A 23,627-nucleotide genomic window follows, 5' to 3' on the forward strand; every position below is an offset into this window, starting at 1 on the left:
AGACCCAGGCCGTGGCTGATGGCACCGTCATCAACAGCAGCTTCTTTGACTCACTGAACACTTTCCGTGTGTCAGGCACGTTGGAAAGTCGTTTACAGAACTCCTTTTCCCTCCATAATGACCCTCAGGTCACCACTACTATCTCCACTGACAGATGAAAAAACAGAGGCTAAAAAAAACCCAACTATAACCAGGTTTAAGCAGGTTATTTGCCCCACGTCACAGAGCTAGGATATGCTAGAAATGGGATTTAAACCCAGGTCTGTCGGACTCTGAACTCTTTTAAGTAGTTCACATTTTGCCTCTGAAGATGATCGAAATGTAATTTTTTAACAGCAGAAGCATGGTTGTTAAATGCTGGAAAGAACTCTAAATTTAGAATCCTAACGTATGGCTTCAGGACCTGCCTGACACTAAATGGTCATGTCACCACATGCATGTTATTCTAACTCTCTGAGCCTCAGTTTGCTTATCTGTTAAATGGAAATGACAACCGCCACCTTACTCAGCATACGGAGCATGGCTGAGACTTCGGATTCTCCCCCAGAACTCTCTTTTCTTCCTTTGATAGTAAGAACCTTAGGCAAGAGTGTGAGAGGGCACATGGCCGCCTACCTAGAGAGGTTTCCCAGTGTGCCTTGAGGTAGGGTCATGTGGCTAATTTTGGCCAATGGGATATGGATAGGGGCCACGTACAGTTTCCATGTCGCTTTCCCCTCTCTTCCTCCCATCTTATAGGTTGGGATAATAACGTGGTAGTGTTCGTCCAGCCCCAACCATGTGGATAATGACTCTAAGACAGAAGGGAACTGGGTTGCTAAGGTCACCAGATTTAGCAATAAAAATACAAGATGCTCAGTTAAATTTGAATTTCAGATAAATAGTTAATAGTGTTTTTAGTAAAGTCTATCCCAAATACGTCACAGGGGACATAGTTACCCCAACCCAAGTATTACATGGGATATCCTTATAGTAGTCACAAGCATTATGTGGGATACGGTTATACTAAAAAATAACTTGCTATTTATCTTCAATTCAGATTTAACTGGGCATCATCCTGTATTTTATACAAGTAGGTCTACTTGTATCATCCCTCTGGATGATTTCCTAAGAGAGAAATAAACTTCTATGTTATTTGACCACTGTATTTTTGGGGGGACCCTTTGTTACAACAGCTTAATCTATACCCTAGTTTATATGTATTTTATATATACATATACATGCATATGTACATGTATGTACATTCTATATATATATACATACATATATACATATACGTGTATATGTATATATAGAGAGTACACATATATAATATATAATATATAGTATAGTATATAATATAGTGTGTGTATATATATATATATAATATATATTATACTGAGCAATAAAATAAATAAGGTATTATGACGAGCATAATTGTTTGAGTACTTAGGACATAAACCTTTTTGATTCCTGCCAATTTCAAGAGCCTCTGATTGGGTACTGCGAAGAAAAAAAGGAAATAAAGACGGTGGATTTAGCACTGAATATTTAGATTCTGTGTAGCAGTGCTCTGGGTAAGAGTTCTTCCGTGATTGCGGTGTTCCATCAAAGCTGCTATGTGAAAACAAGCTTACTCTGTATCCTTGGACTATAAGGATCCTCTATTCTGAACGCGGGATCTAAAGCACGAAATATCACCTAAAAATAGACAGAAGAGTAATGGGTATTTTTGCAACGATCAAAAAGGATTTGTAAATAGAATGTAAAACAAAAACAGCAAACAGACCTCTCCTTCCGTCGAGGGTTCAATGTCAGAATAGCGGGAATCACAGATTATATCATCCACTTTTTTCATGGGCCCAGTTGAAATGCCTGGAAATGAGCCCTCACAGTCATAGGCAAAGTATCTGTACACACCCCAGGTTTTCCCGAAGTCAGACGATCGTTCTATCAGCATCGCGGCCGGACGGAATGTCTAAAGGCAGGGCAGAAAAGGCTCATTTGATGTTTTGCATTGGTGATCTGCATTTCTCAAGAAATCTCAGACAAAGGTATCACTCCACTGTGCAGCACAAATGCTGACAGCGTGGGGTTGGTATTTCAGACTGTGGCTGGATTTCAAATACTTCAGGCTGTTCCATGGAGACTCCTCCTGTAGGAAAGGGTCTAGCCTTGAAATGTTGCGCTTTCTCCCACCCTGAGAGAGATTAGTAAACTGTTTCTCTTTAGGAGTGGATTATAACCAGGACCCTACAGTAAACAAGCTTTGGTCTAGTCAGTCACCACCCATAATTGGATTGGCTAGTTTGAGTGTTTGGTCTTCATTCATTCAGCAGTTGCACACAGACACCTGCTCACTACCGCGCGGTGGTCCACATGCTATAGACGGCCCAATGAAGTGTAGATATAGGTATAAATCATTTACAACACGAAACACCAGAGTAGAGCCTCATGCAGTGCGCTCAGGGAAAACGAGAGGAAGGAATGACTAACTCAAGAAGCTGGGGAAGCCTATAATTCCACTCCTGGCTATTCCATCACCCCAAGAACTGAAAACAGGGACTCAGATGGGTGCTTGTACACGAATGTTCGTAGCAGCACAATTCACAATGGCCAAAAGGCAGAAACAACCCAAGTATCCATCAAAGATGAATGGATAAGCCAAACACGGTATACACATACGAAAGGATATTACTCAGCCATAAAAAAGAAATTCTAGTCCTTCCTACGTCATGGATAAACCCTAAAGACATTACACTAAGTGAAAGAAGCCAGACAAAAGGAAAGACAGTATAGGATTCCACTTACAAGGAAATGTCTTGAATAGGAAAGCACATAGAGACAACAAGTTAAAGGTTACCGGCGGGGGGGAGGGGCCAACGGGGAGTTATTGCTTAATAGAGTAGAGTAGAGTAGGGTAGAGTTTGTATCTGGGGTGATGAAAATGTTCTGGAAACAGATAGTGGAAGTGGTTGCACAACACTGTGCAACATATACACCTAATGCTACTGAATTGGATACTTAAAAATGGTTAAAATGGCAAATTTTGTGTTAGGTACATTTTACCACCTACACACACACACACACACACACACACACACACACACACACACACACACAAGCCAGGGAATGCTTCAGAGAGAAGACGGCATCAGACTGGATCCTAAAAGGGTAGGTGTTTTCCAGGCAGGGAGTGAAGGTGGCTACACGTGACAGAAGAGTTTGACTAGGGCAGGGAAGTAAGGAATTTGCTCGCCACGCTAAGGGGTTTCCTTTATTTTTACACCATGAAAGGGGAACACCAGAAGACTTAAGTGGGCAGAATGAAATGATCAGACTACACGTCAGAAAAATAACCCCGTGGCACAGCTATCAGACATGGAAAAACAAAACAAAACCAAACAAAAAACAAGAGACAAGGAAACCAACTGAGAGAAAAAAAAGACGAAGGTCTTAACTCAAGCATTACAGTATGGGTGGATGGAAAGGATGCAATCAACCGTCTGAAAACTTAGTGAATTTAGCCAAATATAAAGAATTGCACTTGGCGATCAATTTGGTTTCAGTGGAAAGGGATGGAGAGGAAAGAACCACGGGTGCTTGAGTTTGAGTAGCGGGGGCAACTGTGGTTAAGAGCAAAGCCACAGAAGAGAAAGAAGCCATTTGGTTTTGGACTAGCTACATGTGAGGGGACACCCACTGGACAGACAACTGGAAACAGTGGTCTGGCACCCAGCTGCGTGAACAGAGCTTGAACCGTGGATCTGGAAATCACTGTTGGCATAAAACACTTGACACCTCCAAATATAGAGGGTAGAATGTCCTCCCAGAGAGCAAAGGGCAAGATGAAGGAGCTGCAATCATTGCTCCAGAAAATGCATCCACACAGGACTAGACAAAGGAGAGTGGTGCCTGGAGCTTTAATTCCATTATGTCATAACCTTCTGTTATGGGCCGAACGGCGTCCCCCCAACTTCTTATGTTGAAGACTTAACCCCCAAGATCTCAGAATGTGATTATATTTGGAGACAGGCTCTCTGAAGGATTAATTAAAGTAAAATGAGGGGCGCCTGGGTGGCTCAGTCGGTTAGCCATCCGACTTCGACTCAGGTCATGATCTCACAGCTCGTGAGTTCAAGCGTCGCATTGGACTCTGTGCGGACAGCTCAGAGCCTGGAGCCTGCTTCTCATTCTGTGTCTCCCTCTCTCTCTCTGCCCCTCCCCCGCTCGTGCTCTGTCTCTCAAAAATGAATAAATGTAAAAAAAAATATATTAAAAAAAAAAAAAAGTAAAATGAGGGCTTAGAGTCCACCTAAATCCCATGTGACTGGTGTCCTTCTAAGGAGAAGGAATTAGGAGATGGAAATGTACAAGACAAGACCATGTGAAGATAAAGACAGCCATCTACACACCAAGGAAAGACTGAGGCCACAGGAGAAACCAATTCTGCCCACAGTTCAGTCTTAGACATCAAGCCTCCAGAGCCATGAGACAATACATTTCTGTTGTTTAAGCCACTGAGTCTGTGGTGCTTTGTTATGGCCACCCTCGGAGACTAATATACCCTCACGACACACTTTTCCTACAGTAGAGGAAAGAGGCTCAGACACCTTAACTGACCTGCTACCTAAAGGCAGAGCTTAGATCCCAGTCCACGTTGAACTTGGCCCAAACCCATCTTTCTGCCTCACTGGCTGATAGCATAATAGCAGGCTGACAAACGGAAGTCAGAGAGGAAAGAGTAAAAAGACAAGAATCCTGGAAACAGGCAGGACAGAGATTTCGGAGGGTGTGGTGGAGGGGGTGAGCTGGAAATAAGAGATGAAGCAGAATGAGCACTACCATTGGGCACAGGCCTCGATGCCACAGAAGGGGGTACGTGCACCTGGGAGATGGATGGCACATTATGGCGGAGGGAGAACAGGCCAGGTGAGCCGGCTGAACAAACCCATCCCGGACACATGCTCACCTCCGAGTTAAAACCAATGTTGGAGAGAAATCGGGGTGATCACTAATGGTGAAACTCGTATATCCCCAGACATACTTTGCCTTCCTTAATAATCCTGATGGTCTTCTTCACTGATAAAAGGAGACAAGGGTGGGGCGCCTGCGTGGCTCAGCTGGATAAGCGTCCGACTTCAGCTCAGGTCATGATCTCCCGGTTCGTGAGTTTGAGCCCTGTGTCGGGCTCTGTGCTGACAGCTCAGAGCCTGGAGCCTGCTTGGGATTCTGTGTCTCCCTCTCTCTCTGCCCCTCCCTAGCTCATGCTCTGTCTCTCTCTCTCTCCTTCAAAAATAAATAAACGTTAAAAAAACAAAAAGGAGACAAGGGTTAAGAAAATGAAAGGTCATGTTTTGACAGACTCTTTGACTTACTTACTAGGTACTTGAATTTTTACTTTTTTACTTATTCAGGAATAGAAGAAAAGGATACTTTATTAAACTCCAGAGCATGAGATGAAGAATTTGAAAGTAAGGGGGGAAAAAATACCCTAATCACTAAGTCAGCCAAGACAAACTCACCATGAGACCTGCCTCCTGGGTGGTGACATCTGGGGACAGACTAGCCTAATGTCTCTGTGTCACAAGAGAGCAGAGAGGAAAAGCCTTACAGGCAGTTCTGGCTGTGCTTTCTCTCCCTCCCTTCTGGAAACTCCTGAGTCCCAAAGGGTCACTGAAGAATTATCCAATTTCCTGTGGATTTCCAGAGCTGTTGGAAACCAGGACAACACTTCTATGTAGAGAATGGAGGCCCTTCCCACTCTTCCCTGAGTCTCCAACGTGCTCAGGACTTATACTGGTGCATGGCTACCTCTGATTTTTTTAATGTTTGTTTAATTTTTTATAATTTTTTTAATGTTTATTTTTGAGAGAGAAAGAGAGAGAGAAGGAGACAGAGTTTGAGCAGGGGAGGTGCAGAGAGAAGGGAAGACACAGAATCCGAAGCAGGCTCCAGGCTCTGAGCTGTCAGCCCAGAGCCCGACACGGGGCTTGAACTCACGAACTGGGAGATCGTGACCTGAGCTGAAGTCCGACGCTTAACTGACTGAGCCACCCAGGTGCCCCTTTAATTTTTTTTTAATGTTATTTATTTTTGAGAGAGAGAGCGAGTGCGAGCAGGGTAGAGGCAGAGAGAGAGAAGACAGAGGATCCCAAACAGGCTTTGTGCTGACAGCAGTGAGCCTGACCCGGGGCTCGAACTCACTAACCGCGAGATCATGACCTGAGCCAAAGTCAGGCACTCAACCAACTGAGGCACCCAGGCGCCCTGCCACCTCTGAATGTCTACTAAGCAGAAGTGCTACGATTCTGGAAACATCTGGCTGCCTACAAAAGCAAACCATGTATACGTTACATGAGCTTCACTAGCCCATGAAAACCCAGTCCACTTAGCAAGCAGCCATCTCCACGGCCACTCCACGGGTGGTGTTCTTCACAACTCCCACCCCCCCCCACCCCCGTCTCGCTACTGTCACTCTATCACCACCCTCCCGCCTGCTCAGCTTGGACATCCAAGTGATCTTGGATTCACCCCTTTCCTGCTCTCCCTTCCACTGCTCTGCTTCTCATCTTCCCCCGATTCGGGGCTGAACTTTTTTTTTTTTTTTTTAATTTTTAATGTTTATTTATTTTTGAGAGAGGGAGAGGGAGGCAGAGTGCAAGCAGGGGATGGACAGAGAGGGAGACACAGAATCTGAAGCAGGCTCCAGGCTCCGAACTGTCCGCACAGAGCCCGACGCGGGGCTCCAACTCATGAGCCGTGAGATCATGACGCTTAACCAGCCAAAGTTGGATGCTTAACCCACTGAGCCACCCAGGCGCCCCTGTGGCTGAACCTTTGATCCCAGAGGGTCCAACTGACGACTCCCATGGAAAGTGGGCAATGATTCTCAAAGGCATTATCAGTGGCAGGTAACAGAGCTGGCAGCAAGGGCATATACGTGATTTGCAAAAGCTTTTCTGGTAATACTTCCAGGACACCTGGGTTGCTGGGGTGGTTCCCTCCTACTTGAGAATCAGGCCCGGCTCTGCATTAACACCAGCACCCTCTCAGGTGAGCCCCCCGTTAGCACAGACCTCAACAAGGGCCTCCCCACGCACCGTCAGTTCTCACTGTCCCACCCCCTCCTCTGTATTTCGCCTTGGCCATCTTCCTGAAATCCAGTCTCATTTCCTTGTCAGTGGCTCCCTGTTTCCTATATAATTAACACCCCTCAGCCAGGAGCCGGGGACTTTCTGATTGTATGTAACCTTACTTCCCTTTCCCCCTCACTGCCCTGAGCTCAAGGCTAATCTACGCTGAACAAACTCTGCCTGAACTGTCCACCACCAGAGCTTTGCTCTCAGACGGTTTCCTCTGCCAAGAACGGCTTTTCTTCCACCTCCTCCCACTGAGATCCTGCTCACCCTTCCTGGCCCAGGTCACATACAGTCCCAGACCGCTCCTGATGAAGCTTTCTGCTTTATCCCAGGCTAAGATTACTCTCCCCGTCCTCGGTGCTCCTACCGCACATCGTCTGAACTTCTGCTAGAGCTCTTAGCACATTCGTGATGTAAGTTATCTGCAAGTGTCGTTCACCCCCCGGGGCAGTTTCTTACAAACAGAAGACAGTTGAATTCCTTTATGCATGTATTCATTCAGTAAATATTTGTAGAGCAATCACTACCTGCCAAGCATCAGCAGAGAGAAGAGCGATCATATTCCCATTATGTGCCAGGTGGCAAGATTATGCCTATTCCAGAGCAGAGGGCAAGGTCACATGGCCCTCGAATGTAGGTGACCTTATTCTTCCCACTCTCCCTTCCAAAGAGGAAGCCAAAGTTCTGGCCACATGTGCCAATAAGGGGCAGGATGGGGATTTATCTCCAAGTCTGTCCAACCCCATAAGATGTTGCTTTTTGCACAGGATCTAAAGCCCAGAGGTTGAATTCTCTCTAACTACAGTCTGACAACCTGTACCTATTCTTCTTGTCTGAGTTCAGTCCCCCTGCCTCCTGTTTTATCTTCAGCATTTGTGTGCAGAATTTCATCGATGGCCCACTGTACTCAGCTGGATGAGTAATGACAGAGTGTGTACCCAAAGGACTTGGATGTAAGCAAACTCAGAACTTCCCACGTATGTGAACAGACGCCCTTTCCAAAGGAAAAGCTAGGACCATCAACATGAATAATGATAGTTTTGTGTATTTTTAGGTGTCACATAACATGAAGGCAACATCCTCATGCGTGGTTGAGTTTTGCTTCTAACCACCAAGCAGAGGGCATGGTCAATGACGGGAGGGGGCATAGTGTCGAGTTGCCTAGGGAAAGCCCCCTACCCTCTCCGCCAGTATCCGATGTCACAGTATAAACCTTCCTCCCCAGCAGCAACAGCACTTCTGGGCGGGGGACTGAGGAGAGGGGCTCAGGCCTGGGAACCAGCAGTCTACATCCTTCCTGTCATATTCGGACTTCCACGCCCACCTGTGCTCTTGGCCTCCCAGGCTTTGGTGGAGGACACGGTGGGACTTTCGTGGCTACCTGCCCACATGCTAAATCTTTCCCTGGCACCTTTTGCTAACCTGACGGGGTACAGATAAGGCCCCCAACTCCAACCCAAGCCCACTCAAAAGTGATTTTAATCTGAGAAGCCATAAGTAAATTATGGGTTTTATGTGCATCAACATGTACTTTAAGCCATGTGAAGTCGGTCATTTCCAGGCAGCTGCTTATGAAGAAACAAAGGGACTTTGTACAGAGAAATTCCCTAGCCCTGGAGTCATTTTACATCTCTAAAAGAAAAAGGATGCGAAAAATGCACATTTAAGAAGGCATACACATTTCTTAAGGAACTGTAAAACTGTTCCCACAAATTTTGCAAAACCTTGAAAACTAAAGATAATATACTTCCTTTTCAGTTACCAAGCTCAGCATTAAAACATCAACACAAGGGATCAGGGATTTACTCTCCAGATGTTTTATTGTGGTTTGGGAGAGAGTCAAAGCTGCCTCTCTCCGTGGGGAAATAAAACGAGATCTAATTAAAAGTTTACAGTTGAATTACCTTAGAATAGTGGCTCTCTCTCTCCTTCTTGCCACGAAGATTGAGTATTTGTTAAACACGGTTATTCACGTCCATCTTTAAAAAGCTGATCAATTATCCCAATTGATGGCAACAATAATATTTAAGTTCCCACTGAGGCCAACTCACAACAGACATCCCATACCGAAAAGGGAATTACACAGCGCTCTCAACGTGTCATTTGCAAGAAAGTTATGAATTCCTTACCTTGAAAGTCATTATGAGATGAGTAAAATGGAATTCTGCTTCCAGATCCAGTTGGATAGTTACGTTTTCCACGCCTATAGGAGATTTTTTCAAAATTCAAAAAGGAAATAGTAAGGAAAACAGGAACATCTGTGAACGGTCGGGAGTATTTTTCTTGAATTCTCTTTACGCCCCGCACAGAACCCCTCTCGGCGCTCTGACAGTGAGCTGAAGACAAGACCCCTTGGTCTTGGCTTAGGTGGGGAGGCCCGGGCCAGAATGAACCTTCAGTTTTCCTCAACTCATTCTGGAGCTCCACATATGGACTCTGCTCACCGGAACAAGACACCTGGCGGGAAGCCTGGAGTTGCTGTCAAGACAGACAGCTTCTGCTTAGGACAAAGTAAAACATCTTCCCAAATCTAAGCCAAGGGACTCTCCAAGGGGGAAGGAAGGGGTCCGCTTCCTGTGCACAGCAGGGGTTCAGTTTGCAGCCTAAAGCAGGGGACTTAATCCTCCTGGCGGGGTGGGGTGGGGGGACACAAATATTCCTTTTTTTATGCAGCAGCAAAGAAAATCAGAGCCTACCGCGTCTGTTACTTATACTCCCATTTAGAAAGAGGTATCCCTGATGGGGAAGCCTTTGGATGCATCGCCACAACCGAAAAACAATGCCAGAGACAAAGAATCGGCCAAATGAATAAACTAGCCCAGAACAAATACTAGCGTCTTCCCTTTCAGGGGAAAGCCTGAACAAACAAATGAGCCTTTGCGACGTCCCCTGAGGGTCGGTCAGTCCCGCCACACAGAAAAGACCACTGGAATTCCAGAGATAGAAACGACCCCCTCTCTCATCTTGGGCCCTCAAGCCCACCTGTTTGCTAAAGGAGAGCATTTCCCCCGTTTCCTGTGCTTGAGAGCACTTTGGGGGTCCACCTTCTAGAGCCTAAGAAGTCTTAACTGCAGGAAGACAGGAATGTGTCAGAATGAATCATGTCACAGGCTGGTGTAGTTTCAGGAAATCAGTAGGACTTTTGAAATAAACTCTCCCACTGGAAAACCGCCAAGGCAATTGTGGGGGGTGGGGGTGGTCACTGAAACGGATATGAGTTAGTTGGAATGTTAAAGAAAAACATTATAATCATACTAACTAACCTTATCTAACTTATTAAAAAGAACCGTCTTATAAACCTACTCTGGACATTTCTGAGTGAAATGTTAGCTAAGCAACTACGCAGCTCTTCTCTCCCAGGCTTTTAAAAACCTGCAAGATTTGTTCAAAATGAAGAGATAACAAAAGATAATGTAAAGTACCAACAGGACCAGTACCATTTCTGCAATGGAAGAAAATATGCTACAATGGGTACACTAAAAGCACATTCCACTTTAGATTTATAACCTGATAAAAGCAGTAAAGTTTGTGTGTGTGTGTGTGTGTGCGCGCGCGCGCACACGAGCGCCCGCGCATGTGTGTTTCAATATGGGAAGAAAAATCCACAAAGAAACCAGATCATTCTTCTACAGAGTATTTGACTTCTGTCCAACCTAGAAATAGATCGTTAGGAAGGGTAAGTGAAAAGTAGCTGTACACGCCAACCCTGTTTCTATGCCTGAGCACCGATAATTTAATGCCACCAGGACACTGGACAAAACCCACAGAAAATGGATAAACTCACATCCATAAAGAACATCCCCAACGGTGAGTTATCAGACAACACGGAGGGGACAGTACTCATCAGTCTGACTTTCGGAAGACCAAACTCCAGCCCAACATCATCTGATCTCTTGTGACAGACAACACAAGCCCCTCTACTTGAAGATCCCTTCCTTCTGACATTTGGGACTCTCTCGTCCAACAAATTCAAAGTTGCAGAAATTGATGAAGTCCTGACATAACCAAGAAAAACCGTTCTCTAGAATGACAGCACATGATGAACAACTTTACTGTCTATCAACTTGATACTAATGTTGAGGCATCCTTTTTTTTACTTTTACTTTTAATTTTTTTAGAGGCATCCTTCTAATTGTCTTTTCATTTCACTGGAAAAATGTGGGCAGTCAGGACATGCTCCCGCTCCCTGTTTGGAATAAGCTCTATGCTATTTCAGAAGTCCTCTGTGACTTAGGTACAGATTTATAGAACCTTCTCCTTCACACTGAACCAAGATAACCTCCTAAAAGAATTGATAAGGCTCTAATCTACATGCTTTCTAAGGACCAGCCTGTCTCAGTCTGGTAACCGATGCAGTCCCATGGCTGACCTATAATCAATCCTCCCTAGAAACCAACAGTTTTCTAGAAAGCATGTATAACTTCATAATTAATGACAAAGAAGTCTATTAAGGGAGTTCCTCTTTACAGAATGTTAAATGACGGCAAACATCTGAAAATGTCCCAGGTGTAGGGCATATAATAAAAAGATCTTGCACAGTCGATGCTTTCTATGACCATCCCTAGGTTCACTTCTTTGACAGCCAAAATTCTCATACTCTTTTGAAAGATCTAATGATCCACTGTTAATTAAGAGACACAAGAACTCTACCTTTATTTCCTAAAGTTCAGTCTTCAAGTTTGAAACAAATGCAAAACTAATTTGGGCTTAGTTTCCCAGTGAAGTAACATCAAGTTTAATGAATTTACTAAACCCAAACCCAAAAGGCAAAGGAAGGAAAAAGGGCTGAATTCCCATACTCACTAAAGGAATTGAGTTGGGGTCATATCCATGTTGACAGAGTCATTGAAAATTTAGATTTAGTGTTGCTTCACAGTACTATTACTGAATTTTCTCGAGATGGAAGGAAGGTGTTGGTAGAAGTGGGGGCTGATTCTGCCCTTTCTTTTGGGGTCGATCCCAAAGAAAGATGCTCTATTTTGGGGAAGATTAAGGGCCTGAAATAGCGCAGGGTCTCCCCCCACCCCAGCCCCATCCTCCCGATACACCCTGCCCCCGTAAAGGCTCCCCTCAGGGGAAGGACCAGGAAATATCCCTTTGGTCCAGCATGAAAGACTGCTTTCTTATAGAAAGTGCATGCTTCAGGAAGGAGGATCAGATTTTACCATGAGAAGTTAGTGCTTCAGGCAGTAAATCTGCCAAAAACCATAATTACAGGGCAGAGAAATCAATCGAGATTACAAATACCCAGGAGCCTGCGAGCCCCTTCCAGGTGACCAATCTCACTCTATAGAACTTGTTCCCACACCAACCACATACCATTTTCGGACTGCCACCAAATCTTAAGGCGGTTTGGAGCAAATGTAGTGACCACATTTTCAATGAGATGACTGTCAGGATTGAGGGTCTCATGATAAGGATCTTGTGAATTGCATATGAAGCATTTTTTGTCCTCCTGAAAGCAAAGTTAGTTTCATGAGTGTAGGAAGCAATCACACACACACACACACACACACACACACACACACACACACACACCAAAAATCAAGCCCAGAATACAAAAATCAAACCTGCTTGCTTCAAGAACAATAAATGTGTCCAAATTACTTACATGCCATATAATATGCCTTCCACTTTTTAACTCATGGAGTATGAATTACTCCTGAAAACTTCCTCCACTCTTGTAAATTCAAGGTCAAAAGTAAAAGAAGGCATTGTTTCCACAAGCTAGTACTTGAATCAAAATGAAATTTCTAGGCCTAAGCCTTCATCTCAATGAATAATAGCTAGAGAAGCTTACACTTAAAGCGAGATGTGGAAGAGGTATTAGAAAATTTTTGCTGACATGCTTTAAAGCAAACTGAAAAATGAAAGGAAAAAAAAAAAACAACTCACGCAGCCTGATTTTCTAAAACCAACATAATGCAGAGGCCAAGTGTTAGGCGAATGTATTTAAGAAGCTTTGGGAAATACAGAACCAGTTTTCTGAGCCTCTGTGCTGCCCCAGCAGTGAATCAAGGGTGGCAGCTTGTAGGGGACATCTACAAACTACTCAGGATATTGGGGAAGTGGGTACCTGCCGGGGTGAACCCACTATAAACAGACCAACTCACACAAGGCCAACATGCACTAAGATGGACACCCACAGAGGTCCACATACACCTCACAAACAACATTTAAGCAGGGGGTGATATTGTGAGGAGGACAATACCCACGGACTGGACTCTTATGTTTGTATTTATTTAGCTATTAGTTATCACCTTCCTCCCCAAAGGATTCAGGGACTAGTGAGATGTACTAAGACAAAGAGAGAGAAGTCAGGAATGCAATGGGACCAAATACTGGACAAAATACTTAAGATTCCTGCCTCAGTTTTCAGACCCATTAAATGCTTCAGAAAAGTGCACACCCAGGCCCTTTCTCTCGGCTCTGGTATCTACAGAGAGCACTCCACGCTTTCACGACTAATCACGTAAACCAGAGAGTTTAGCTCTGGCTGGTCTGTAAGACAAACAGTTCAATTCTCATTCTGGTCAAAGCCGGTCTCAGAATCTGGTGACTCATTTACAGGATGTCCTCGCCTCTGAGGTGAATGTTAACATAATATTTTAGGTAAAATTTACATGCTATTATTAGAAAAGGTAACATCAACGGCCTTCATTAACTTGTAGTCAAGAAAACTAATACTGGAGAACAATTACCAGAACTTAAAAAAAAAAAAAGGTTAATTATAGCCACCCTTCTAATCAGGAGGAAACAGTCTAGACATCTCTGTATAAACCTGGAAGCAAATGAGCGGAATCCACTTTGACCACATTCCTCTGGTTTAATTTATCAGGTCTACAGAATGGGCTCCCTTTCTGCTTTGGAAAAGTGACTCCATTTTAAGGCATCTGTGGTGCAAACCATAGGACATCATCCTTTTCCCAAAGGGCAGGTGTACAGGTAGGCGGATGGGCCAAAATTATAGCAATTGCCTCTGGCCCTTGCCCTGCATGTGAGACTAGGCCGCCTTTGGCTTGCTTTTGAGGCCAGAAATATCCGCTTAAAAAAAAAAAAAAAAATCAAGGAAAAGGCTTCTGATTCTAGGTAGCTTATGCTTTGTCTTCTTTTAAAATTAGTTTGGACTTTTTAAAAATAGGACTTTAGAAATCTAAGATCTAGGCCTACTTTTAGAAAGGACACCCTGAAATTTCATTTTGGTCCTCCTCTACCAGGGTGCCATGGCAACCAGGGCATTTGAAAAAGTATCTACTGGAGGATAGATGGGAACAGCACCACACCAGAAAATATTAGGTTCAGTGGCTAGAGTGACCTCACAAGACATCTGTCAGTGCTACAATACCCCTCCCGCAAGCACAAGACTTAGGAAAAACCCAAGATCACTACTCAGTCTTAGAAAGAGATGATGGACTATCTCTTATGCACATTTCCAAGGAGGACAGATCACAAAACAACAACAGTGGAGACTTCTGGAGGCCTGGGGTCAGGATCCCGGGCAGGGGCCAGGTCCGGGTGGTCCTGACTTTCCATATAGGGACTATGCGGGCGGTGGAGGCGGCAGGAAATGTATGGCGGATGCAACTGTGCAAACGGGGATGGAGCAAAAAAAGGGCGAGCAGCCCATCTAATCCCGGGACTCCCCGACTGGCCGCGCTTCCTATCTGGATAGCTGGCAGGATGTGGAGTCCCCAGCGCCCAGCCCCTCTGGTCTGGACTGGAGGAGGCGCGCGCGCGCGCAAAGCCTAGGGCTGGGATCTCTGCCCTCACCTGGAGGTGGCTGACAATACAGTAGGGCTCAGGCTTGTGCAGCCCGCACGTCGAGGTCACCGAGAGCTTTTGTGCTCGGCCGATGAGAAGGTCGCCAGTGGCGGGGTAGCAGCTGCCCTCCGCGCAGCCGTAGCTGAATTCGGGTTCTTGAGCGCGCACTTGGGCTCCGCACAGGGCTGTGGAAAGGGCAGGCGACAGGGGAGGTGGGGAGGAGGGCACAAGCCGGGAGCGAGCCCAAGCGAAACGAACAAGCAGGGGCGGGAAGAGAGTAGGTTCAGAAGAAAGCAGAATGCACAGAATAGAGGCACAATGGAAAGATGAGCGCGGGAGAGGCCAGGACGTGGAGAGGGTTTGGAAAGAGACACGATGTCAAATTTGTCCAGCAGCCCATATCATTCCCGGGAGACCCTCATCCGTCCCGGGCAAGCAGCTCTGGTCACAAAAGGTAGATGTGCAGACCAGCCACCTTGACGTGCCTGTGCCTGGACCTGTGTGCGGGGAGGCGACAGGCGAAACGCCTATGTGCATGCAAGTAGGTGGGTAAGTGTATGCACCTCGTGCGTGCGGCAGCCTGTGGACCCTCAGTGTGAAACCGTGAGTGTGCGTGCCAGATCTGTGAGTGTGGGGTCACGGATGTGTGTGCGTGCACGCTTGGGGGTCCCGGGCGCTCGGTTGGGGGCGAGGTGGTGGGACTTGTAGGGGACGCCGCTTTCCCGAGCAAGGGGTGAGTGAACAGTCCCTGTGGCTTTGGAGTGGCTTCAACGCTTCGTCATTCCAGGGAAGCACCCGGCCCAGCTGTTTCTGGCGCCATCCGGGGGCAAACAGCGATGGTTAATTGAAGCCACATGGCCCCAGTCAGTTCCCAGGACTAAGCCTGTGCTCAGCTTGGTCACTTGGCTGGGAAAAGGGCTCCAGGGGAGCCCCCCGCGGCGAGCCCCCCAGCCCATCCCAGGCAGCCTGCCCCCCGCCCCCCGCAGTGGAGAGACCCACGGTGAACACGCCAAAGGTGCAAAGCCCGAGCAGGATCCCCAGTTCTGGGCACCCAGCCTCGGGGATGCGGGTCCGCGGCGATCCTCGCGCGCAGTCCTCAGCCGCCACGGAGGGCGCTGGCGTTTAATCCCGGGGCGCGATTCCCACCCCAGCCCCTCTCCCGCCCCCCGCCCCCAGGCTCCCGCGAAGCCGGGTCCAACGGCTTGTGGGGTTTCTTCCCAAGCCCACTCCTCTCCCCACCGCCGCGGCGCAATTACCTAAGAAACTGAAAGCGAACACCTGGAGCAGCCCCATGGCCAGTCCCTGCACAGCCGAGGGGACACGGCGGAGGAGGGGAGAACGCACCCGCCGAGCCGCCTGCCCGCTTTCCCCGTCTTCCCTTCTGGAGAGGTGGAGGAAAGAAACACAAAAAGAGAGAGCAACTGTTCAGAGAGAGGAGAGGGGCCCTTCCATTTCCTGCCGCTCCCACGGAAGCGGGGGGTCGGAGGGGAAAAAGCGCTCAGCCACTATGTCCTCCTGCCCGGGCGGTGCGAGCGCTCTCCCCGCAGCCCCGAGCCCAAAGAAGGGAATTAGAAAGTTTAGCCTTGGGAGGAACCGGGGGAGGCGCCTCCGCTCATGCGCACACGCAGAGCAGGGGCTGAGGGGGCGGGCGGCCACCGCCGGGGGGAGGGGGTGAGGTCCGGGTCCCACCCTCCCGGGGCGCCTCTTTTGTTTTAAGGCCGCGCCTGCGGTGGCCGCGGGCGTCAGGCTCTCCCGGCCTCCGGCGGGGCCACCCCGGGGTGCGCATCGCCTGCCGGAGCGCGGGGGGGCGGGAGGCGTCTGGGCTGGTGGCGGAGGTAGGTGTCGGGATCGCGGCGAGAGACACCCCCACCCCCTCCCCGGCGGGACCTACCGCGCACTCGGGCGTTTACATTTGCAAGGGGTGAGTCACGAAAGGGTACCCGGGGCCACAAACTCCCGCCCCGAGCGCCCGGGAAAGGCGGGTTAACCCTTTAGAAAGAAGGTCGACCTGTCAGGTTTGTTGCCTTACAAAGAAGCGAATCCAGGATCGCGAAGCTTGGGCTGGACGCGACGTCTCTAATGTCACCACGCGAGGCGACGAAACTGCTATTCCCTAGGCTTCCTTTGCGCGCACATTTATTCTGGACCTGCCACCGAGGTGGCCACGGCATCGAATTGCCCGTTTAATTCTGTTTTAAAAAATCTACTTACCTAAATCCAGACGATGGCTCTAATTAAGGTCGTTTCTCCAACGACACTATTGCTGGTGAAGCGTGTTTCCCATCTCACCGTGACAGGGTTGATTCAACCACGAATGAGACCCCCTTCAGGGTCTCCACAAAGCGCCACCTGGGCAATTCCAGAGAGGAACTCTATGGGGAGAGAGGGCTTCTAATGGCCTTGTGTGCGACCTGTCTGGTTGAATAAGGGGTAAACAGAGCTCGCCCACGTCCTGGGGGCTGGGGAGGGGGGCGGGAAGAGAGGCAGGCAGGCGGGACTGCCGCCCTTCCAGTGAACTGGCCCAATTCTGCTGCCTTAGCAGTGGATGGATGGAGTCAAAGCTGGGGTTTGCGCAAAAGTGCCCTGAATAAGGGGAGTACAGTTAGTTGGTAGTCCCGGCAGGAGATTTTGCTTGCTTTTAATTACCCCAGGGAGAAGGGTTTAGTTGGTCAGCTTTAAACTTAGCTGCAATGAAACAGGACCCAGGGAAAGTTTAATCATTAGACCACAAAGTAAAGCTGCTTTATGGGTTTATAAACCTCCTTTCTGCTGAGGAAGGCAGGAGCCTCAGGTCTTGGTGATGCATTAATTATTCACTAAATCAGCACTTGCCCTGTTGCAGCCTCTGGAGATTTTTTTGCCTCCAGCTAACGTCCAGGGTTCTTGGTGCTGGCTGGGCAGCCCTGAAAACACAAGAGAAAGCAGGTGCTGTTGTGAGGGTTTAATTTTGCAACGGAGGGTCTTCAGAGCTTAATTAAAAAACATTCAGAGGCAAATGCTTTTCCCCTTGTTGAGCTCTTAATACCCTGGGTCAAAGTTGCTTATTAGTTTTTTATCCGTACGTACTGCAAGCATCATTCACTCCTGCCTCTTTCACAAGACCTCCCTGCTACTCAGTGGTGATCATTTTCCCTGGTCAGTGTCTTCTCATAGATTGCAAAGAGTTACCTACAGCCCTGAGGCTCTCACCTCATTCTCAGGAGTAAACATTACTGAGACAGTTAAGAGATTTGTTGAGTGGTTTGTTTGGGGGTTGTTTTTTTTTTTTCTTTGTTTTTTTTAACATGTATGTGCAGGGGCTAGTGTATATAACACACCTTCACCATCTGACCACTCCATTGCTGAATTTGTCTCCATTCCCTGTCCTGGAACGTACTTTTGTCCTGGAAGCATGTGTCTTCCTCTGACCGGCTAAGCACAATGCTCTCACATGCAAACCTGCTCCATTTCCCCATCTTAAGGGAAGAAAACCAAAACCCTTCTTTATGCTATATACTCTCTACTCCTTTATTCCGCTTGACTTCTTAGCCCAGGTGCTTGAAAGGATAGTTCGCACTTGTGTTTCCAATCGGTTTCTCCTTCATCCCATTATAACAGAACTCCCATCTCCGCCACTGGTCTCAGTGATGACTGCTGGCCCTCCAACTGCCAAGTGCAATGGCCGTTTTCCCTAGTGGAACTCTCTGTGGTCTATCTCCCATGACCACGCGCTTCTTTTATTTTTTATTTTTATTTTTTAACATTTATTTATTATTGAGAGACAGAGACAGAGCATGAGCAGGGGAGGGGCCGAGAGACGGGGAGACACAGAATCTGAGCTGTCAGCACAGAGCCTGACGCGGGGCTCGAACTCACAAACCGCGAGATCATGACCTGAGCCGAAGTCGGACGCTTAACCAACTGAGCCACCCAGGCACCCCGACCACGGCCTTCTTGAGACTTTTCTTCCTTGACTCCCAGGACACCATTCCAAAATTTCACCATAGGACTGACTCGCTCTCTCCCATTTCTCTTTCCTCTCTCTTTCCCTTAAACATAGGGTGCTCCCAAAGGTTTTGTCTCCAGCTTCTCTTCCTTCTATAACCATTCTCATCTGTGACCAGCCTCTCCACCACTTTCACCTTGGTCCTCCCTACATCTGTAACTCTAGCTTCTACCTTGTTTGGAATTTACATCCAGTTTCTAACAGCCTACTGAATATCTCTGCTTTGATGGCCCATAAGTACATGTGCTGCAAAACCTAAGTCACCTCCCCATCCATCCCTCAGGGAACAAAATGTGTTCTTCTGTTTCCAATTTCTGTTATTGGCCCCATGATCCACCTCTGAGCTCAAGACGAGCCTGGGAACAAGACTGGCTATATGATTTGCAGGGCCCAGTGAAAAAGGAAAAGGAGCACGGAGACCCTTTGTTCAAAAATTAATGATTTCAAGATGGTGACAGAGCAGTAAACCTAGCCCGGGACCCTTCAGAGACTGTACACATCCTCCTTAAAACCAGCCCAGCTTGGGACTCATATTGGACATTTCCATCTCCTTACCTCTTCCTATCACTAGCTCCTGTCATTTCTATCTTACCAGCAACCAGCCACCACGTTCCCTTCGCTCCAACCTCATCACCCTGCCTTAGTTCAGTCTGCCCTCGCATCTGGTCTGAACCCTGCAGGAGCCTCCCTGGCTGCCGTTTTGATTCCAAACTCTCCCTTTCCGCTGGTCTAATCCTCCCTAACATCACCAGAGGGATTTCTGAGGCACCCCTTTGATCATGTCGTTCCCTTGTTCAAAAGCCTTCAATGGCTTCCCTCTGCCCATGTGAGCTTCCTGAAGTTCCCAACACAGGGCATGCTTAATACTGTGCCTCTCTGTCCCATGGACCCTCCTTGAGCTCATCAGTGTAGTGAACTACCACGCATCTTTGAAGCATCCACTTAAATAGACTTTGTCTCTACCCCCTCTCCACCCCCAACTCTGTCCACCAGCACCTTGTAAAAGCCTGTTCCGGCGTAAATGACATAACGCTGTAACTATTTGTTTATGCCCTTATCTCCACTAGACAGTGAGTCCAGGCCAAGTATTGCGTAACACCGATTTATGCACAAACGTTGCCTAATATGACATGGGCACGTTGTAGGTGCTCAATAAATGTTTCTTGAGTGGAAGTAAATAAAGACTGGACTCTAGGTTCTAAAAACTTCTTTAAATCTTAAATGTCCACTTTCTACCCAACATGAGTTTCTAGTCAAGTAGCAAAAGAAATATCACCAGACTGGAGTTCATTTTAGGAACACTTCCAAATTTTGCTCATGAACCAATTCTTCCTCTCTGATGTTACAAATGTAGGAGGCATGAATCACTCTTGCTAGTAAAGCTCATTGAGGCTTTACTCCTGCTGACACCACCCCTACCCTCTTATTCATTCCACACATGTACCCCCCTGGCACTACCTGCTTCAGCACAAGGCAGTCTTTTACTGGAAAGTTCTGCAGCATCTTGAATAGCAGATGTGACTGCAAACTGTTGGACGTTCAGTCTCAAAGAATGTGCAACAGTTGTCTCCCCGAGACCTTGATTATTTGCTTGGAAAAACAAAGCAAAAACTGCTTTCAAGGTTACCGTCACAGTCTTAAAATGCCACTTATGGGTCTCGTTTTAAGTCCTGGATTGACAGCATAACGACAAGGAGGTCACATTCTGGGCTTTGACCTTTAGGTTCTAAAACCTGGCTGTCTACCTAACTCTGCTCTCATGAAAAATACTAGATTTGGGCTGTTTTGAAAATTAGATTGAAGGGTACTTTGTGAGAATCAGAAATGAGCTCAAGAAGTTCCATGACCAGGAAAATTTAGAACAAATGTCACGTGGCACTTTCTCCATCTAGTACCTCTCATAATATGCGGGACAGTAATTTGTAATTTTGTGTCAAATGCCCTTGCCCTCAGGGGCTCTCTGAGGGCAGGCACTGTGTTTTATTGAAATTTGTATTCTCATCCAAGGGCAGAGTTTTCGGTGTACAGAGTCACTAAGTATCTGCTTGTTGGATGAATGACTAAAACTGAATAACCGTTCCTTATGACCATTAAGGGAGCCCATAGGAATACCATCACCTTCTAGAATATGGAAGGCCTGAATCAGGCAGGGCGTCACAGCATTTTCAGTCTCGGACTATACAATAGAAGCTGCTATTTGGGCTTGTATTAACATCCCTTTGTCTGGGAACAGTCCCCAGACTCTCTTGGGGGGACTAGTCCTTTGATGTTGTCAGCCCAACAGAATTTGGATGGGGCTAATCCCTCCATGGGCTCCAGGCTAATCAGTACCCCTTTCTCTTCTTCTTCCCAGTGTTTGGTTCAGGGAACCCAAACCCAGTGTTGGGGATGGGTATACAACTCAAGTTTTCCAGTGAGGTGACTTCTGGGATTTTTGTGGGAGAGAAAAAGCGCTCTCTCCCTGGACTTGAAGTTATATGGATGGAGCTGGTGGCGGCTGGAGACTGGGGCTGACCACAGAGAAGAGCAGAGAAGAAGCAATAGGGAAGATCCTTAAGTACCACCTTAGAATATCTTGATCCAGCTATGACTAAAGCCAGTGGACATTCCCCGAGCCAATACATTTTTCTGGACATGTAGCGTCAGACTTACGAAGCTTTGTTGTTTGTAGCCTGAGATCTGGGACGTTTTTGTTTTCAGTTGCAACATGACCTACTTTATCACCATCCAAGCAGACCCTTATCAATACGATCTTAAAAACAGCCGTCTGTCTATTCTTAAAGAGCTCAGAAGAAAGGTCACAAATGAGTACCCAAGTCTATATTTGAATGTTTTAAGGTAGTCACCAAAATAGGTATAAGAAGGTCACATCCATGCTTTTTACAGACTCTCTCAAGGCTGCATACCCATCGAACTTCACCTCCAGCAAGGGGGCCAAGAAGACACTTTAGATCCCAGCAGGGGTAGGGTGGCACTTTCTACCCAGAGATGCCTGTGAATTCCAAACGTCTCAAAGTTGTTTGTCTATATTTAACAAGAATGCCGTAGAAACATTCTAAGTGGGACACATTTTCAGCTATTTATTCTTTGTTTATGGATTTTAGCATCTGGTTGCTAACCTGGCACTTTAAAAATGAGTAGGAGAGAGATTAATGTTTGAGGTAAGGATAAAGAGCCTTGGCAAAGCTCTTAAATTTTTTTTTCAAATTAGATTCATAGCAGGATTAACCTCGATGTAGTCAATTAAACATTTTTAGACTTGAATACTAGTCATGAACTAGTTTCATTTTTCTGGCATATCATATCTTTACCTTCATTCAGGAGTGTCCTGTGTAAGAAGGAGGGGCAGTAAGAATGTGAAAAACACAAGGGGCGCCTGCATGGCTCAGTCGGTTAAACATCCGACTTCGGCTCAAGTCATGATCTCATCATTTGTGTGTCCGAGCCCCGCATCGGGCTCTGAGCTGACAGCTCAGAGCCTGGAGCCTGCTTCGGATTAAGTGCCTCCCTCTCTCTCTGCCCCTCCCCCTGTTTGCACTCTGTCTCTCTCAGTCTCTCAAAACTGAATAAAAGTTAAAAAAATAAATTAAAAAAAAAAAGAAAAACAAAACTACTTGCCGTTCACATAGAATACAGTTTAAGACCTTTAAAAGTAAAGGTTTTTGTTTCTCTGGTCAGCTTTTGTCAACTTTGATAGTTACATTCACAAACATTTGTATAACTGGAAGTTTAAGAAATTATCACAACTATTTGCTCTATAAATACTTAAAAAAAATTTTCAGATGAGCTATGTGCTTGGACAAAATACATCGACATCCAAAATTTGAGGCCTGCTTTTTGTTTTAAAACGGTTGCTTGCTTGAAAATCACAAACATCCAATTGAGTAGAAGCTAGCACTGAGAGTTTGATAGTTGCATTTTAGAAACACTTTTAATTAAACTCAGTTCACCTCTTATGGAAATCTGCCTAAAACTGTATTATTTTTTCATGTTTATTTTCAGGGGAGAGAGACAGAGCCTGAGCAGGAAAGGGGCAAAGACAGAGGGAGACACAGAATCCGAAGCAGGCTCCAGGCTCTGAGCTGTCAGCACAGAGCCCAACGCGGGGCTCGAACTCACGAACCAAGAGATCATGACCAGAGCCGAAGTTGGATGCTTAATGGACTGAGCCACCCAGGTGCCCCCTAAAATTACATTTTAAAGACTCTTCTGAAAATTTTATTTCAGTTGGTGTTACTTCCCTTGGCTTTGTAAGGATGCTGAAATTTGGTCAATAGCCCGATGAGGAGAAAAGGGCATTCTGTATTTTTTTTTTTAACTCTTCCTTTACACTTTTTTAATCCAGATTCTGTCTTTCTCCATTTGAAATGTCCAGTTCACTTCCCAGTAAGTCCCTAAAGTCCTCACCACATTTCCCTAGGAGTCCCCAGTCACATGCCTGGCATACAGTAGGTACTTAGGAAATGCTTAGGGAATGAAAAAGCACTTATTTAACCTCTATTTTGAGCCCAATAAGGTTCAGGCAGTATCTTTGTACCAGAGGCTTGAAGGGATAGTTTAACCTACTCTCTTGCTGCAACCCTATCGCATAGTTCTAGGTTATTAATTATTACCTAGGGTGATCTGGGAAACTAGATTTAATTAGCAAGTTAAATGCTCTACCCATGGCTTGTACTCGGAGGGGATCCTGATTCCCAATCCGGTCTTTTCCCTGAGAAGATGGAACCTTTGATCTGAGGACGTGTCAGAAGTGATGGAAA

The 23,627-nt window shown here is 46.5% G+C and overlaps 1 protein-coding gene and 1 long non-coding RNA gene across 2 annotated transcripts in view; one reads left to right on the forward strand and one right to left on the reverse strand.

The window, feature by feature from the left end:
* The window catches only part of LAMB1 (laminin subunit beta 1), a 74,419-nt gene extending 57,959 nt beyond the window's left edge, over positions 1-16,460 (reverse strand). Inside the window, exons 1-6 of the mRNA XM_058725387.1 lie at positions 16,139-16,460; positions 14,892-15,067; positions 12,441-12,576; positions 9,251-9,324; positions 1,769-1,957; positions 1,617-1,680 (exon numbers count right to left, since the gene is read on the reverse strand). Of these exons, the coding sequence (XP_058581370.1) occupies positions 1,617-1,680; positions 1,769-1,957; positions 9,251-9,324; positions 12,441-12,576; positions 14,892-15,067; positions 16,139-16,175 (676 nt within the window). The 5' untranslated portion in view covers positions 16,176-16,460. The remainder of the gene's footprint in view (positions 1-1,616; positions 1,681-1,768; positions 1,958-9,250; positions 9,325-12,440; positions 12,577-14,891; positions 15,068-16,138) is intronic.
* Positions 16,461-16,570: 110 nt separating this feature from the next.
* LOC131509551 (uncharacterized) overlaps positions 16,571-23,627 on the forward strand; it is a 45,438-nt gene continuing 38,381 nt past the window's right edge. The window contains exon 1 of the long non-coding RNA XR_009260569.1: positions 16,571-16,717. This is a non-coding gene — a long non-coding RNA (uncharacterized LOC131509551). The remainder of the gene's footprint in view (positions 16,718-23,627) is intronic.

Source organism: Neofelis nebulosa, chromosome 4 (assembly GCF_028018385.1).
Source record: "Neofelis nebulosa isolate mNeoNeb1 chromosome 4, mNeoNeb1.pri, whole genome shotgun sequence".
NCBI classification, from domain to species: Eukaryota; Metazoa; Chordata; class Mammalia; order Carnivora; family Felidae; genus Neofelis; species Neofelis nebulosa.